General features: G+C 37.3%; 1 protein-coding gene across 21 annotated transcripts in view; it reads right to left on the bottom strand.

Moving 5' to 3' along the window:
- Nucleotides 1-5,018: 5,018 nt before the first annotated feature.
- LOC117236706 (MAP7 domain-containing protein 1-like) overlaps nt 5,019-18,832 on the bottom strand; it is a 173,044-nt gene continuing 159,230 nt past the window's right edge. For 16 of the 21 annotated variants that reach the window (XM_033499891.1, XM_033499894.1, XM_033499897.1 and 13 more), the window contains 11 exons: nt 17,413-17,595; nt 15,041-15,475; nt 13,403-13,582; nt 12,629-12,936; nt 12,333-12,546; nt 12,146-12,267; nt 11,821-12,062; nt 11,603-11,726; nt 11,166-11,497; nt 7,501-7,754; nt 5,019-7,418 (listed from right to left, as the gene is read on the bottom strand). In XM_033499891.1, the coding sequence (XP_033355782.1) occupies nt 7,405-7,418; nt 7,501-7,754; nt 11,166-11,497; nt 11,603-11,726; nt 11,821-12,062; nt 12,146-12,267; nt 12,333-12,546; nt 12,629-12,936; nt 13,403-13,582; nt 15,041-15,475; nt 17,413-17,595 (2,408 nt within the window). In that variant the 3' untranslated portion in view covers nt 5,019-7,404. Of the gene's footprint in view, nt 7,419-7,500; nt 7,755-10,987; nt 11,054-11,165; nt 11,498-11,602; nt 11,727-11,820; nt 12,063-12,145; nt 12,268-12,332; nt 12,547-12,628; nt 12,937-13,402; nt 13,583-15,040; nt 15,476-17,412; nt 17,596-18,832 lie in introns of those variants that run through there. The other 5 variants (XM_033499882.1, XM_033499881.1, XM_033499888.1 and 2 more) reach the window with 5 other exon arrangements.

Genomic DNA, 18,832 nt, shown 5'->3' with positions numbered 1-18,832 from the left:
AAGGTGGGCAAATGTTGCAGGATTAATTGAAACGCGCACTGTAAACAGGCAAGATAATTCGTAGCTGATGTTCGCGTATATTTCAGTTTTATCGAGGGAAACGGGCCGACGCTCTGCGAATAACGCTTGATTAATCCCGGCGTGCTGGTTTACCTTGCGCTGCATGTTGTACGAAAAATCTTTTACAAACCATCAGCGTCGCTTTTATCTCCGATTTTAACCACACACCGATGATATCGGCGCGGATGCGACGCGTTACAAACCTGTGAGCGTAAAAAAAATTTCCAGCCTCTTCTCACAGAATTTTTCTCACCCCCGAACGACTGCGAATCGCGCGCGCCAACATCACGCCCGAACAGAGAGAGCGAACGAAGGGAGGAGGATTGGAAAACGTGGAAAGTGAGACAAACGAAGGTTGAATGGCCGTTTGTAAAATTATTGGGTAGAAAGAGGGAAATCGGGTGCAATCCGTGCGCGGCTAACCGCAAATGCCGAACGAAATATATTCGTCCCTTTCTCATTCTCTTTCGTACGTATATTCGTGTGTCTTTATCTCCTCTCTTTCTCCTTCTGCTCAGTTTCCCCCCTTTCGAATTTCCTCGTCACCCCGCCTTTTCCCTCTCTCGCTTGCATTTCTCTGCTCATCGGAAATCATTGCCACGCCGCCAATTGTCAGCTGGTGGTACGGCGGATTGGCTCAGGCGCAAACGCGTTATCTCTTCTGTTATTCGAAAAGCATCACGGTTAAAGGGTGCCTTCGGTATTCATAGTATTCGCGTTTCCGTTTTGCATTCGTTAATGTTATCTTAACGGATACTTGATCGAGCATTTCATTTTCTCGTGGATCCTGTCCTGGTTAATTTCCTAAATCGTTTTTCAACAGAGCATCGGTGGTGCGGTATCGTTTTGCGGGACCATCCTTTTGATTGCGCATCCTACAAGTAGTTTTATTTGACTTCTTTCTACATAAAGTAGCGGCGAACAAAAAACCGTCTAGTTCGCGGGAGGTAAATCCAGGGCGCTTTTCATCATATTTCCCCTTTAATATCGGTGCTGTTCCGCGTCATTGTTCTCTTCTGTCCTCGACCCGCCTTCGATCGGCCATCGTTCTCTCTGGTCCGCTCATCGGAAATCATTCCCACACCGCCAATTGTCAATCGCCAGTAGCCCGGATTGGCTTCCATCCAATACAACTAAGTTCTGCCGATTCTGCGCGGGTACGATCGTGTTATCCGGATTATCCGGAAATCCGTCAAATCGAGACAATCGATGGAACCTATGGAACCTAACTGCTGGAGACGCGTAAATGTTGGAAATGGAGCGTGATTCGTGACCCGGAAGTGGCGATGAATTAATTTATCCGTACAATTCAAGGATTAAAATATTTCTCCGAGAACAAATTAAATCGGCATGACCGCTTGTTTTGTTGCCGATTCAACCAGCGATCGATAAACGACTGGACTATCCATTCGTGTTTAAGAGACATTGAGAGCCCCGAAGGTTTGACGAAGAAGAGGTAGCATTGTGACTGGTTATTACCTTGATGAAAATGGAAGGAAGGATAAAGTCGAGAAAAATGAAATGCGGATCCATTAAAAAAGTTTAGACGCGTTCGTAAAGCAAGAAGTTCGAAAGGGTTCGTTAGACATTTCAATCAACCGAACAATTAATGTTTTGCCAACTGCAATGCCGCCCGGAAGATAATTAAACGAATGAATCCACGCGTAATAGGAAAAAGTTCTTTGGTGCCTTTGCTTTTGGCTGCTTCGTTTGTCGCTATCTCCATACTTCTTTTTTATACATTTTTATGCACGTTATTTATCTTATCGTATCTTGAAGAGAAAATTGGGATCGTCCCAGGATATTTCTGTGCCACTTCTTCAGTTATAAATATTGAAAATATGGCATCCAATTGCCATTAATTTGTTCGTTCTACTTTCTTGGAAAACGTAAAATCAGCTTTTATTATCGACCATCGATATTCAGAGAAATACTCATCGTTCAACATCGATCGTTTTTATAACGAATATTTATTAAACGACAATTTTACGTTTCGTGATTCTTTCGAAATGTCGAGGTAGAAGATGAAATTGATGAAATTATTGATGATATCGAGAAATTACCTGCACGCGAGGCGACTAGTTCCTGAGCCGTTGTATATAAGAAATTTACAGTGACATTTAAGACATAAATCGACAAACATAAGGTACAACGACCGACGTTTTATCCACGAAACTTTTCTGAAATTGTACGTTTCCCCGAGAATTCCTTAGAAAATGTTACGCGAGAATTCCTGGTGGTCGATGAGGAGGATAAGTCGTCCCTGAAGTGCAGTAACCTCGGCAGAAGAGTGCCGAACCCTCTCTAGCATCGCAAGAAGGTCTTATGACCCGTGCAAAATGAATGCATCCCTTCACAGGTTGCATCCTTTTCAACCCTGTTCTGGCTTTCCACCATTGAACCACCCGCTAAATCGAGCATGCTCGTAAAATGAAATACGGAATTTCATTTGAATCTTTCGCCGTTTCGGTCTCGCGTTTTCCCCCGCCCTTCCATCTCCTATTTTTCTTATTTATTCTTTATCTTTACCGAAATTGGGAGCAACGGCTTGATAAAAATATTTACATAGAGATTGCACCCGGGGACAGAGTCGACAGAATTCCCTCGCCTGACACCATTTCTCTTTTTTCTTCCCTCTCCCTTTTAGCGTATGATCCGATATAAATGGAAGTTTACCGCGAAAACAAGTACAGAGCAATTGAAACATGTATTCAACCGATACGGAACGCGATGTCGAGAAAGAGTAACGGAGCACGGCGAAATAGACAAATGTATTTTCTGATGGCAAGGAAATGAGCGTGGGGAAGTTTCGTCCATTTCAGATGTGGAAAACATCCCCTCGATGAGACGATGCGGTTACGTTGGTTTCCTCCTTCTATCTCCCTTTTCGTTTTCCTTCTCCTCCCCTTAACCGTACTTGCGTATCCCGAACTGGTTACAAACGACGGGCACGGTATTACAAGCCGCAAATTACACCCGTACCACCCCTTGCTGCCACGTGAATGTGCGAGCCCAAGACTGCTGGATTACAGCCCTGACTGCGAAAGCTTCTACCGGAATACCGCTCTGCCCTTCTCCAAAACGGAACGATCCGGGTTTCCGAGATAAATTAGGGAGAAGAATATTAACTGTCGTTTGCTAGACAATTATTGAGACTCGGTAAAGCGCGAAAACGCCTTCCATTCTAAATATACGACCAGACGATTTCAACTAATCATACGGATGCTTACGAGAACATATTCTAATACGTTTTAAGGACTTTAAATTAACCATTAAGGTCGTTATTCGCGAAATATTCGTCATAAATATTCCTCAAATGGTGTGAGCATGATACCTCGACTAAAGGTCTCGCCAAGATAAATATAGACCGTAATCCCTCGTGTAAAACGCTACTTTGAATGTAGTCGTTCTCTTCATAAATTGTAATGTATATTGTAATATTCGCGACCGGTCCTTTCTCATTTGGTCGATTCACGTTTCGCAAAAGTTGCGGGAAATTCATTACAGAATTACCGCCATGGATTTCCTAAACGATGAATTACTATGTTCCGCGGCTCTACTTTAATCGTTCTGATATCGTCGTAATGCTGTCTGATACTTCTAAGTTTGTTTCGATAACGAAGATAGATTAAGAACCGGTTGAATTTAGTTTAGCTGCTAATTAAACTTTGGATACTATGTTTCATGTAAGAAACGTGTATTCACTCCGTGAAAAAGGATGGTTTGTAAAGAATCAAGTTTCGCTAAACGCTACTAGGCTAGTCGCGTTAAGGATGGCACGGAACAGGGAAACGAAATCGTCGGCCAAAAATTACGCTGCGAAGGAGTCGGAAAGTTTTCGGTGTAATCTCGCGCTGCGGTTTAATTTTCCGGAATTATGCGCCCGTTGGAAAACATGCGCGTATCTGAAATCCTCATTTTACAGCGACGATCCTTTTCGTTATTTCGGTCGTAATAACGTGGCAAAGAGAAAGAACACTAGCGATATTACGTTGTTTCATTAATTAATTTACACCAGACACAACACTGGATTACGAGGCTCACAAGCGATTTCATTCCTTTTGAACACAACTCACATTGAAATGTATCGTCATACAAAAAAGGGAAAAATGTCTCTATATGTATCAAACTTTACTTATCTCTGAAGTATGGAAAATTATGTGAAAACCTATGGCATCGTCTCTTAAACAATCATAGGGATAGAGAGAAATATTTTTAACTGAAACAAAAATTGTTCCCTGTGCTAATGTTTGAGTACCGCGCGAGGCAACAGAGCTCTGAACGATTTTCAAAATTCGAGCGGAACGAGATAAGTTGCGCTTTACCGTAGAGATCGTTCTTGATATTTCGATGTTCGAGGAGACTAGCAAGGAAATATGAAAGATCGAAAGGCAACAGAAAACTCGAAAGATGCGGCGAGCACACAATGCTTTGGAAACAGATGTGAATAATAGAAAGGAGGAGGAGTTGGGAGGTTAGAGTTAGCGACTTCCGATGAAAGATGGAATCGTACTCCTACAGATACGATTCGGTTGCGTGAAAACGAGTGTTCGTCAAAGATACTACGGTTGGATAAAGCAGACAAAGTTTTCCTAGACAGGAGCATTACTTTTTACGAAAGTGACACCCTAGAGACGAACCGCATCTAGGTATGTGCTCCATATTTCATACTCTGTTGCTTTCAACGGGCATTACCTTGTGGCTATGTTAGTTGTTACGCTTTAAAATGAAAATAGATGTGGTACGTGTTTCTACAATAATAAATAAAAAGATACACTTGTATAACTTTCAACATATTCCACGCCGGCTTAAAGTCGAGAAACGACTTTAAGGGATGCTTGCGTGAATCTGCAACAGAATAGTCGCTATAATATTATCGTTTGACTTTACGATATGCATTGTAATGTTAACGCGATCGTAAGGAAGAAAGTTTAGGAGGTTTATTAAATAATATTTCATTTATTTTCAATATTAAGTATTTATTACATACAAGCATTTATACAATACGAAGTATTTTTAGACATGACTGATGATCTTTAGCATTCTCAGTATTTGTATGTTTAGAAACATTTGTTCGTATGTATTGGGATTATTATTATTGTTATTATTATTATAGTTATTATTATTACGTGTTCTTATAGAATAGTTTTAGTTAGACCGAATAAAATAGTTTGAATAAATAAACTCGATAATATAGTCATTGCATAGTTCTGTCACGGAAAGCAACGACGATAGTTTTATGATTAAAAATAGTCCACGTGGAGCATCGAGCTATGATACGTAAAACTGATTTGAGTTCCCTCACGGTATCGTAACTACGCGCTTACGAAGCTTAGGCAATTAAAAATGTCTTAGGATCGTATGCTTCTGTACAGCAGTGTGCTTCAATCTTTGTCAATAAAAATACAGATTTTTGTTTGTTTGTTGTGTCGTTAAAATATCGATTCTTAGGGTTCTGTTTGCACAATAGAAATTATTTTGGGATACAACACACTGCGGTATTACATAAATATATGTGCTCAAAGTCCTTAAATTAAACAATTTCGAGGAAAAAGTACTGATAGCAAGCATGCAGCGCGAAATTCCTTTAAATCAATCGCAATAGAACATATGCGGAAAGAATTCAAGAGAACTTCTAATATTGTACGTAGCACAAACATAAAAAGATTACAAAATAAAAGAGACAACAAACGGTATACAGAGTTTGTATAGATCGGTGATAATCCTTTCAGGCATGTCGATGACTTCTCTCTCTCTCTCTCTCTCTCTTTTTCTTCTTCATTTCTGCTATTTGAAAACTAGGTTAATCAGATTTATACTTTATTAACCTTTGTATAAACAACCATGTGTATAAGACACTATTATGCACCTGCGATTGCGCAAGTGTTAAACACAAAGCATGCTAATCGTATTGATTTTATAATAGTATGCCACAATAGTAACAAATAACTCATGTCTTAGACACCAATTACAATGTTTGCTCAATAACATCAGGCTTTAAAATTATCATTTTCTATCTGTATACTAGTATGATACCACTAAAATGAATAGCCACTACTGTATATAATGATTAACACAACGCGACCTTTAAATTTTGTTCACTTCAATTGCTACAAAATATTTCCCGAGATCTTCGCTAGGATTTCCATTAATAATTATGTTAATGTCTTATTTTTGACTGAAACGTTTAATCGTAGATTTGCATTTCGTCTCCTACCACAACTAGCAAAATATCATTTATAAATAAAGTAACATAGTTGACAGTTTCTTATTTCATAAACGTATGCAGTGGCTATTTCACAAAGCAATCGTCATCTTCGTCATTGTCGTCACATCACAGCTAGAAAATTTATGTTAAATTCACGAAAACGTAATAGTAATGAAATCTAGTGGATACCTAGAGTACCAATATTAGATGAGTTTTCTAAAAAAAAAAAAAAAACAAAAAAAGAAAAGGGATAGTAATTAAGGAAAAGAGAAGAATATGATAAAAACAGTAAAATTGCTTGACTAGTGAGCGCACGCCCCAAAATGTAGTATGGAAGAAATGTGTTTTTTTTTTACATCATATCTGCAGAAGATCTTACTAGATATGACTATATATATGTATATATATATATATATATACTCGTTTTCTATATTCAAATTCTATAAGGTAATATTATACTATCTCTTATGTAAGGATAATCATTGGAGCTTACCTCCTACGTCATTTTGGCAGATATAAGTTTCGTAAAATATTTCAACCAATTCACCATCTTGTGCAATATTTGTCAAGCCGTTTTACACGTTCGTTTACGCATAAAGATTTCATTGTACCGATTAATTCGTGTTTCTCAAATTCGATAAAATCTCGTTCCATTAAAAATTGCCAGGATTTAGAACATTCTGAACGCGACATGTTACGGTATGGGTGAAAATTGCGTGTGAAATTAATTTAATGAAATTTAATACAATAAAATATATACGCGTATTTTAAATCAATATGTTATAAACAGGCCTTATTCCCTTTAAGGTCTTCTAAAAGATTAGATTTATATCTATAGCATACTATAATGGACTGAGTGCCTATTTGCTGTTACATAATATTATTAATTAACATTATATATTATTTTACATTTCTCGTGACGTTTAAGGACAAAGTAGTCTTTTTTTTCTTTTTGACGTAGTGCCCCCGTTTTCTCTACTTAGGTCTCCATTTCTACACATCGATAGCGCATATTTACATTATCTCATAAATGACATCATCTCGAGTATTATACCTATTACTCGCTGCAAAGCAACACGGTATATTTTCGAATCCAATCGTTCTTCATCCGTTCACCAGAATGTTTAATACGCGCATTATGATAAAAGATCTGCAGATCAAGAACAGTGATGATTACATTCACATCGTACATGATATATCTTTAATATAGCGCTAGTAATACGCACACATACCTGGTACTTGACTATTATCTTGTGGCTTGTTCATAAAAGAATCCTGGAACGGATTTACATTGGCATTAGCAGCGGTAGGCATGTATGTGTTAGCCATTGGAGTGAAAGGTATAGCTGCTGGATTTAGGTTCGAGTTGAGGGTGTCTTCATTGGCCAGATTGGATGTCAGTTGGAGTATTGGACCACTACTGCTATTACTGAGAGAGTCGAATTCCGTTAGGTCTAACAGGTTGTTGGTCACGTTGTTTTGTTTGCTATAAAATCAGCGAAAGGAAACATACAAATACTAAATAATAGGCAATTAACACTAGGTTACTACTGCATCAGCGCATTGTAATTTCTAATTTGAAATTACAATCTCTAAATTGGTTAAGCCAATTATAGACAACTCGCATTGAACGCTATTTTACTAGAATTAGTATGTACAATACACATACGATTATTTATTAGTAACTATGTTTTTAATCTCTTAATTTAAAAGCTATGTTCAAAGTATCTAGTATGTCTAGAAAACGAATAAACGAGGAAAATAAAAAATTAACAACTATATGCAGTTTGCTGAATTTCTTCAAGTCATTCGTCTTATATCAAACCATAAGTATAAAAAATTATTCGGAAACAAACACTTATTCTGGGAACATATTTTATAATCGACTTGGTCGATGGTAATATTTTATCTTGCATCAGCACTATTTTCCTGGCTACCTTAATACTGTAAAGCAGCTATAAAAAGCATTTTATATATGCTTGTGAACTTATATAAAATTCTATGGCGTAACGTAAAGTGTACATGGAAAACACAATTAACATACAAAAGAATTTCCCTTTAGCCATACCCAATAAAATTAGGTATGTACATTATGTAATGTATAAATATATGATACTACCATACAGCAGGTTTCACAGATCGGATCGATAACGATTGTTTTGACCTGTGTAGTTCCCTATTTTCGATTTCTCTTATTCATAGGTAGAATAAGTTCGAAAATATTCATGCCCTGTTTCGATATAGGTAACTTCCTGTAGGAATTGTGGAATGGATTGTGTGAAATATATATTTTCGTACAACAAAAGAATAATTTCAGAAATGTGTAAAGGTCGATAGTACATAGCAAAAGTAGACAGTAAGTTGACACGTACTGCTGGATGATATACAACGCAAACATAAAGAACAGGTACAAAGTAGAGCAAAGAAAAGTAGAAGCCACATCATATTGATACAATTAAATCACAACATGCATTAGTGGTAATAGAATCGGTAAGAAGAAATGTTGATATAAACATTGTACTTAAGGCACACACGTCGAGCTTGAATGGTAACTAATTGGAGGTAAGATAAAGTAATAGTTCACCAAAGATGACAGACTGTATATAGCTACAAAGTTGAATACAAACATAGTAACATATTAAACAGTGTATCTTTGATGAACTTGTATGATAAAATTACAAACAAAATTTTTAGATGAGTCATTAAATTTATGCTATTTATCTTTCTTTACATTATGTACACTGAATTTATTATTGATTAGTTAGTATTTAACGCTATAGCTCTGTTAGTTGCTTAACGTTTCCATGCTTCGTATAACATTACATGTTTTATGCCATTAACGCATTACTAAAAGAATCGACGCACAATATAGTTTAAACCTTTCATTATTCTTTTAGACGTCTACCTAAAAATAGTATATTTTTAACTATTACACGATTAAATATAAATTATAAAATATATATAAGTATAATAGACAATACAATATACATTCCTCATACCTCTCGAGTTACCGATGATATTATAATCTTCTATATAATTCATTATTAGTTATTGGTATAATCATGCGATTAGATGAATTTTCAATAGCACTGAATAATTGTCATAAATCTGTTTTTCATATCTGTCAACCATTGCTCTGACTACTTTTGCAATGTACAATATATGTAAAATCGTTTCCATCATACTGGTGGTTTATCATGAAGCAATTTTTATCGAGCTAAATGTTATTTTATAAGCAATTCCTTCCAATGTGTATTATAGGAAAGCGCAATAAATTTTCTTATTGAAATAACTATGTATAGTGTACATATAGCGTAGATATATTTTCAAACTTAATTTTTCCATTATCGCACGAACACCACAAAAAACATCTCAAACAACAAAATTCATTATATACACATATTAACGATTAATTCTAAACACACCGCGTGCTTTTATATGTATGCATAATAAACGTACAGGATTATAATCTTTCAACATCTTTTTTAATTCTTCTTCTGTAGAGCAATTAAGCATCGGTGCTTTATTATATTTAATTTTTTCTTTGTTTTAATGCTGGTCATAAAATCATACATTATGTTTATCATGTGTATATTTAATGTGGCACATTTTTTCATTCTATTATATATTTGTTTAGAAAAAAATGTTCACACTCTAGCCATTTCATTCAGCATTTCATTTTCTACTTGTAAAAACCAAAAATTATGATATAAAACTGTAGCAACAAATGATATTAAAACTGTAGTAATAACGACGGAGGATTAAGTGATAATAAAAATAGATAGAAGGCGACATTATAAGCAATAATTTCGAAACAGATTGACTACTTATTAGATACTTCAGAAATTGTTATTTATAGTTCATATTGTATGTGCGTGTCTATTAATTCGTCATGAATCTATAAATAACTTTTATTGTATAAATGACTAGAGCGTTACCCTGAATCATTCAATATACAAAGTATTATATGTATATTTGCGTTAAATCAAGATTTAAAAGTACTGTACATCTAGTTTTATAATGATTAAGAATCTGCATTTTTCACATATTAGCATGTACGTTTGTGACACTATAATGTAACATGTAATGCACGCTCCGATTCAGATTTATATTTCCATCTTTTTTCTTTTTTCATAATTGCAACATACATTTTAACCCTTTTTTTTTCAGTTATATTTTATACGCCGAATACGTTTATACATATTTATGAACGGCACTAAGAGTCAGTCGATATTTTTACGTATACAATGGCTAATATTGTGCAATAATTGTATCATATTACATATTACATTATATTAGCCATAATTTTGCATCATCACTTTGAATGAAACTACATTCGAGTTTAGTAAATATATGACGTAACATCGCGTGTATTTCATATTTATATATTGTATTCGCACGAAACTTTAGATAAAATATGCATTTGATAGAAATAATACTCTAAAATGTTCGCTATTCATTCTTTTTCGATTAAAAGGATTGTTTTTCTTTTGAAAAAATATTTCTCATTCTATACGACGAATGCGCGCCGAAAAAGGGGGGGGGGAAGGGGACGAAATAAATATTCTCATAAAATGTTATGAAAATAACTAATGCGTGGATGTATACATGTGTAAGGATAGTTTTAGCAATGTTAAATAACACTAGTCTGATATAAGCCTTGCATGGGCATTCGTAATAACATTATTGTCGAATGATCTAAAAACCAAATGAACTTACAATTCTTTGAGATGCTCTTCGATGTTATCTTTCAGTTTTTGTTATCGATGCGAAATCCAGTTATATCTTGGATTTTTTGTTTTTGTTTTAATGTCGGTCAGGTAAGTATCAGGATGTAACTCTTAGGTTAATAGAAATGTTTGTTACAAATCTGTAACTTTGAATTTGATATACTTACACGGTGGCATTATCCAGTGTAATTGATTGACTGTTGATACCGTTTCCGTGATTTGTATGATGACCATTCAGTTCTCCTTCCACATTACCCTGATTATTATCCAACACAATTTTACTTTCATTAATGCCATTACTATGCGTGCCGTTATGCACAATGTCCGTAGTAGTATTGTTTTCTGTATGATGAGCTCGTTGCTCTCCGCTAATGAATTGTTGAGTCGCTTCGGATATCAGACTGGCTGTCATAACATCTTCGACTTTGCTACCTGGTGCCGTTTTATTTTCATCGTTAGGACTATCTTCTTTCAACTTATCGCCATCACCACCTTCACCCTATACAAAGCACGATACACGATCGTAAATATTTCTTTCAGGAACAAGAGTTTAATTAACAATCACATAAACATTATTCAATGAACGAAAAATGTGTAATCTTACTTTCGTAGGTGTATTATTCTGGTTCTTGCCCCGAGTTCTAAGCATGATCGCCTCGACACGTTTACGTCTAGCAAGTCTCTCTTCCTCTTCCCTCTTAAGGCGTTCTGCCATTTCGATCCGCTGTCTGTAACAAAAACATTACATAGTGGTCATTAAACGCTTGACCACAGAGAATGTTGATCGAATAAAATCACGTCATCTGAAAGAAATCAACTGACCTTTCCGCTTCTTCCCTCGCTTTCCGCTCAGCCTCTTCTTTCTCTTGTTTCTGACGAGCCTCCTCTTCTCTTCTTCTCCTATCCTCTTCCTCGCGACGTTTTGCTTCCTCAATCGCCAGTCTCAGTCTCTGCTCCTCGGCTTCACGAGCTTCATTAGCCAAACGAAGCGTTTCTTCCTCTAAACGACGTTGTTCTTCTTCCTCGGCGCGCAATCTCTCGGCCTCTAAACGGGCTTCTTCCTCCTGTAAAAAGGATCTCTCTATGAAGTCTCTTCTTTTCGCGAATAATCCACTCTTTTATGCGAAAAATCTCTTTAAAACCGCACCTGTCGTTGGCGTTCAAGCTCGGCTTCTCGTTCAGCCTGTTCTCGAGCTAATCTTCTACGTTCAGCTATAGCTGCCTTGGCTTCCTCTTCCGTAGTGATCCGGATCTTTGCTATCATCGATGCTAAAAAGGGGCCATTTATTTATTAATCTTCTAATCCATATTTCAATATCCAAAGTCCAGCTTACCTGACATATCGACCTGTTCCTCCACGTTATTCTCGGATTTCGCCTCGGCTTCCTTCTTCGCAGCTTTGGGTGTTTCTTGAGACCGCACAGTCGATTGATTCTCTTGATTCAAATTAGTTTCGTCCTTCGTTTGCTTCGATATAGAATTGGATTGTTCGATAACAACCGACTTTTTCATTTCTTCGTTACCCTGCTCCGCGGCGCTTATTTCCTGCTGCAATTAAGAACACATAACACATATCGATCATTTTCATGTGTGCATAGCCTGCATTTCCTTAATGGAGAAAATTAATTACTTGTGTTTTCTCAGTGCCTTGGTCTTTCTTCTCTTCGTATTTATCGTCTAATTTTGTATCCTCTTTCACTTCGCTTTTTATTATCTCTCCGGTACTACCACGAATCAGCGGAGCATTCTCGGCTCCAGGGCTTTGCAGCGGTGTCACTTTCGGGGTTATTCGCGGTGAAGCCTTCGCGCTCTTCACCAGTTTCTCTGTCGGCTTCTTGATCTCCGTCGCTTTCGGTGTAGATGATTTCTTTGGAGTGCTATGGACCTTTGGCAGTGGCGGTTTCGAATCCTTCGTCGATTTCGGTTCGCTCACTAGATCTACATATTATTACAAACTTGAAACTCACGACACGAGTCACGTTGTGTCTACGTACACGCGGTATTTGAATGTGCAATCTCGACTCATGTATTGAAAGAAAAAGGATAAAAAACAAATTAAATAGACAAATAACATGTAAGCCATGTACAGAAACTGAAACCGTAATTAATGAAAAAAAAAGAAAAAAAAAGAAACACTGCATAGAAAAATCGAGAAAATCAACGTTCGTTTGGAACGACAATTCAAATTGAAAAAACAAACTGTTTTTCGAACAAAGTGTTTAGCAAACAGAAGTTCGGGTCCAAATACTGCAGGGCAAAAAGGATTCTCGTCGCGTCGAATGGATCCGCACGTTTTCGTGCGAAATGAACACTCGAGCGGTGCCCGCTTGATCTCTTCGTGTACAAGATTTTTTTTTTCTTTTTTTTTAATAACAAGAAAGTATTCAAAAAAAGGCATGCTCACTGTGTCGTTCTGTGACCGAAACACCGGTACCGGCAATAGAAGCAGGTCGCGGTCGACGCGGGGCAGCTGTACGAGGACGCAGATTGACGTTACTGCTGCCCACACTGCTGGCGCTTTGCTGACTCATGGAGCTGTGCGGTCGTGATGGGCTGTTCGGTGTCACCTCCCCGCTGCGGATGCCTACGCGTACCCACCCAAGGTGAACATCTCTTGATTTACGTATTTTATGCATTGTGTTCGTTGCACGTTAAACATTAAACAAACAAACGCCGTGAAATGCACGGCAGCATCGCGTTGCCGCGGCATTTCAGAGAGAACCGAACTTTTATTCTTTCTACTTTTTCTATTTTCTTTCGTTAGATTATCGCGTCAGATCGCGCCGATGCACAATGCTGACGAGTATTTGTATATTTCGACAAACAAATCGTATTTTCTGTTTCCTTTTTCCATTCCGTTCTATTCTTATCAGTCTTTTCGTTGATTTGTATATATTAGAATAGACTTAAATATATTAAGAGGTACAAGTAGCGAAATTAAATAGAAAACAAGCACCGCCACCAAAAATATTATTGATCGTGTCGTATGTGAAATGTATATGTACATCGAGAGTAACTGAGAAAAAGAGGCCGAAATAAATAAATTAGAAATAAAAAGAAACGAGGGGAAATTATGAGACCTCGTAAAAACAGCAAGAAAGAAAAGAATCAAAGAACGAAAGTGGAGCGATATAAATGTATTGCACACTAAATACGATTGCGGTTCGTCTGTACACAGTCTAGTATTGTGCGTAAAACGTGTGTGTACGTGATAAGATATATATATATATATATATATACACATATAAGAAAAAAAAAAAGTGTGGCTTACCGGAAAACGTTAGAGCGTACCTTCACCCTTGGTACCGAAAAGCCGGTAAGATCTGAGTTCGTTTCCTTAGCAGGAGCGTTTTGTTAATCAATTCAGTTTGTACAATAATTAACACAAAAAGAATTCCATGCAGTCGGATATATATCGTTGTTAAAATGATATAAAGTAACACAAAATCGATGGTTAAAGAAAAATTTGAAGCGTTAGGCGCTTTGAAGATCGTTTGTTAGTCTCTGTTCGATATGCAAGCAGTTAAGCATTAGTTTCTACCCGTCGTCTCACGAAGTTGCACGAAAAGTAACCGAGGTATACAAGGATTTTCTGTCTTATTGATTTACAATAGCTCCTCACTGTATTCGTACGCATGCACATGTGCACCCAACTCAAGTTATATAGAACGGCAGGAGTGCGAGCATAGATAGTGACAAATATCTGAAAATAGATTCATTCGGGGATGTAAAAAAAAAAAAAAAAAAAAAAAGAAAAAAAAAGAAAAAGAGAAAAAAACGAATTCTCAATCGTAAAACATCGGTTGATGAAAATTATTATAATCTATAAATCTGAAGATCTGTCTAGTTATTGTCAGTAAATAATACTGTCAGCGTGATAATGCCCATAGGGATATACATGTACAATATAGAATGATGTTATTGGTCATATTTACATAGTTTGTCTATGAATCTCTATGTGAATGACGATATGTCGATAAAATGAATATGATATTTAAGAGCAGAATGTCACCGAGAGTTGAGTGCACAAGAACGATCTTACCTTGCTGCTGTTGGTTCTGATGCTCGCGGGCTTTGCGACGAAGTCTCTCGGCTCTGGTTGGTCTCGGCATTGGAACCGCGCCTGGCAATGTACCCATGCTACGAGAGTTATCTGAGCGTTTGAGGCTCTTGCCTCCGGACGCAGCTAAATGTGACATGCTGCGACTCATGCTAGAAGCGCTCAGAGGCTGGCTTTGCTGTTCCGTCAGTGTGCTAAGTTCTGTCGGACGTTTCCTAGGCTGCGCCAGTTGGTCCAGCCTGGACATGGAGTAAGTCCTACCTGGCGAACGTGCGAAGGCCTTAGCGCTCGAACTACGCCCTGATGATGGCGGTCCATCACGCGGCGATGGTATCGTTGGCATCAGATCGGTACGCCTCCTGTTCACCCGCAGATAAACCGAGCTAGGGGTTCCCGGTGTTCCGTCGCTTTCTTCACCTGCAATGGAGTTTCCCTTAGAAGCGAAGCGCGAGAAGCGACCACCGGAAACTGCGCACTATACAGTCGTAACGTGTACAAGGCGCGCGTACATCCTCTGAACATCGCAAACATAAGAAAATTCGTTCCATTTTGCATGGATCGAGTGTACATGTAGGGTAGGTGTGTGCATATGTGTGGATGATATACGTACATACACTGGCTCTTGAAAACTTTTCTATCCATATTGTATGTGTTATACGAAACATTTTGAAATCTCATTCACATTTCAACGAGACACGATTGTCATTATTTGCTAAAATAATCATGATAGTTGTGTCTCATCGTAGTGTTAATGAAATTTCAAAATATTTCATATAATACACATCATACATACTTATATTCATGAAAGGTGTCTACAAGTATATGAATACTTTCGTGAGCCTGTGTATAAGTATGTGTAAGTGATATGCATTTGGCATTCCGTTTTCGACTACTAATATTCTCTACTGGTCAATATTCTTCATGCTGTTTCCTGTGTATGTATGTGCGTGTGCGTGTAAGTGTGCGTGTATGTACGAAGCAGATAGAAAGAACTTTTGTGCATAATACAGCTTGAACGTCATTCGATAACGTTACCAGGAACGGAATGTTGAGCAACGGTGTTGTCACGGATAAAGTGATATATACATTATGGCAGAAAGATATTACGGTAATTAGAGGACAATGAGAAACTGGGAACGTGTACGAACGACGTTACGGAAGCGGTGTAAAACGGAAAGGTGGTACATGCAAACGATATCCGGTAAAAATCCGGTAAGACGGTAAAAATCTCAACGCATGCAGAAAGCTATATATACAGAAAGTGTCTCGTGTTATAGCATTCAAATTAACGCATCAACGTGTTCGTATGTTCATATATCGAGTGAAAAAATGAAAGAAGCTGTTGCGAAAAAAGTAAGCGTTTTAAAGAATCTCGTAAAATCGAATCGACCGTTTGATATCGTCAAAAAATGTTTTTCTATTCAAATGATTGAAAAATTCGTAAAAAGAAATATTTATCTCGATCGGAGACTAAATAGAAATTCAATTTAAGTACAGTATGTAGGGATGTAATAAGTTTATGAATGATATGAGTGTATAATGCTTGCCTCTTATAATAAGTAGGCAAATGTTAGGAAAGTACAATTAAACGATAGCGTGTCTCGTTTGAAGTTCGTATTCGACTATTGAGGCACCTCAGCTTCTCGATACTTATTTCCATTTCGTAAAACTGCCACTGAATAAAGTAATGCTATTAACGAGAGAAAGAGCAATATCAAAATTAGTATTCTAATATAACACTAAATTCTTACTCTAAATTCGTTAGTAAATAACCCATCTAAACGTATGTAAATGTTAGTAGTTGTTAGTATAGAATTCTGAATAGCGTTAGGATGCATATATGACTAATTAATGGTATACGTCGTTCAACACCGATCCTCGTTAATCTGAATTTACATAAAAATCAAGATATCCAAGTACGATGTTACCAGAAATATATATGACAACTATCTAATAGATAGACTGCGAATATTTATGCGAATCTACGTCTGTAGTGAACACAATTAAAGAAATGAGATCTGAATAGAGCGAGGACTTTGCTCTTGATATTTGATGTATATGTTTGCATATTATATACGTTCTATGTATTCTAGCACCTTTAAATTTCCCATAAATGCATAAGCTTTCGCAATCTAAAAATAGAATTAGTATTACATCATCGGTGTTCCACGACTTCACAGGTCTGTACAGATATCTTTATGGCGTTAAACGAAAGTGACATGCTTGCAAGAGAGTATATTCCGATGTGCTAATGAAAGAGAGACAAGGATACGTTATATTGATAGCTCATTCTGGGATAACAGAACAATCTCCCCGTTGCAGACTTTTTTCTTTCTTTCGACTTCAGGACTCACCACTGGCAGCCCGCTGAATCATCGGACGCCTAGTGTCGCTATCAGACTTATCATCGATGGCAAAGATGTCAGTTGTAGGAGGCAGAGAGAGGCTGGCTCTCTTATGTTTGGCGGGGGTTAAGGGAGGATCAGGGCTAGAATTCCAATTGAACACCTCGTACATGGACGAGGACATTCTCATATCTGCAAACAAACCATTCAGCGCTGCAACATTAGGTACTTTCCAATCGTATTCTCTTCGTTTCTTCTTTTTTGTTCTTATTCCTTTTTTTTTTCAATTTTTCTTTTTTTTTAATTCTCTCAGGGGTGGGCAAGGGTGGGGTTGTTCGACAGATTAACAAACTTAGGGTGGGGGGAATTAGCATGAGTTAGATATAAGTGCGATTCACAGATACTTTAAAATTACACTTTGCCTGACAGAGCCACCACCAGTAAGTACAGAGATAAATAGAGCGGATGCAATAGGATCTTAATTACCGAACGAAAGGAAATCTATCTCTCTCCGGTCAATGTTACAACTCTAGTGAAATTACATTTACTCAGGCATATATTCTTGCTACGAACAACTATCTGTCTCTCTGTCTATGTACTTTTGACACTTGTATTTCGTAATAACGTGTACGGATTACAGAGAAGTCAGCGCGTCGAAGATGAGGTGCTTCTCGTGTGTGTACATGAAGCGATATTATGTTGGCAAAAGAACATGATATATAGCAAAAAAAAAGAAACAAAAAAGAATAAGAGAGGAAGAAATCAATAACATCATCTCGTTTATCGCTGAAATCAAATTGCATTCGTCGGGAAACGCAGCGAAATTAAAAACCGGTGGAATTGGCTGCGAAAAACATACAATACGAACTGTAGAAATTTAAACGAAAAACCTGAAAAAAGTACAGAGAATGTAAAACACATTACGAATACGATCACGAATCATTTTATCTATCAACATTAGAGAATCGATCTCTCATGCTCCGTAATTTCCTTTTTTCTTTTTTAATCATCAACATGGAGATATCGTGTACAGTTGAATAAAGTCGTGTGTTGGTGGTTGATGTGTAGTGTTTGGTAATCAAACATCATCGTAAAAATATTTATTCGTCGAAGGAAGCTCGATTTATCGCTAGGATGAGGCGCCACGATTTTAACCCGGTTTCGTAAATGATTAGTAAATAATCTTTAACTGAAAAGAGTAGCGCACAAGCCACGCACGCAAGTACGTATAAAAATGTCTCGTTCGCCTTCTGCGTAACCTTTCTGGAACGTAGTGCATCCATGCGTTACGCGTTACGGCGCATCGATTGCGCAACTACATATAGCACTAGAAGCGCTGTGTAGAAAGAACGCAGTGAAAAAGAAGCGGCCTTCGCTGTACGTCTCAACCATCGGCAGCTCGACGATTTTTGAGTGCCAACACGAAGAA

This window comes from Bombus vosnesenskii, unplaced genomic scaffold, assembly GCF_011952255.1.
Source record: "Bombus vosnesenskii isolate JDL3184/JDL3185 unplaced genomic scaffold, Bvos_JDL3184-5_v1.1 scf7180000013352, whole genome shotgun sequence".
NCBI lineage: Eukaryota > Metazoa > Arthropoda > Insecta > Hymenoptera > Apidae > Bombus > Bombus vosnesenskii.
This window is presented reverse-complemented; position numbering and strand designations above follow the sequence as displayed.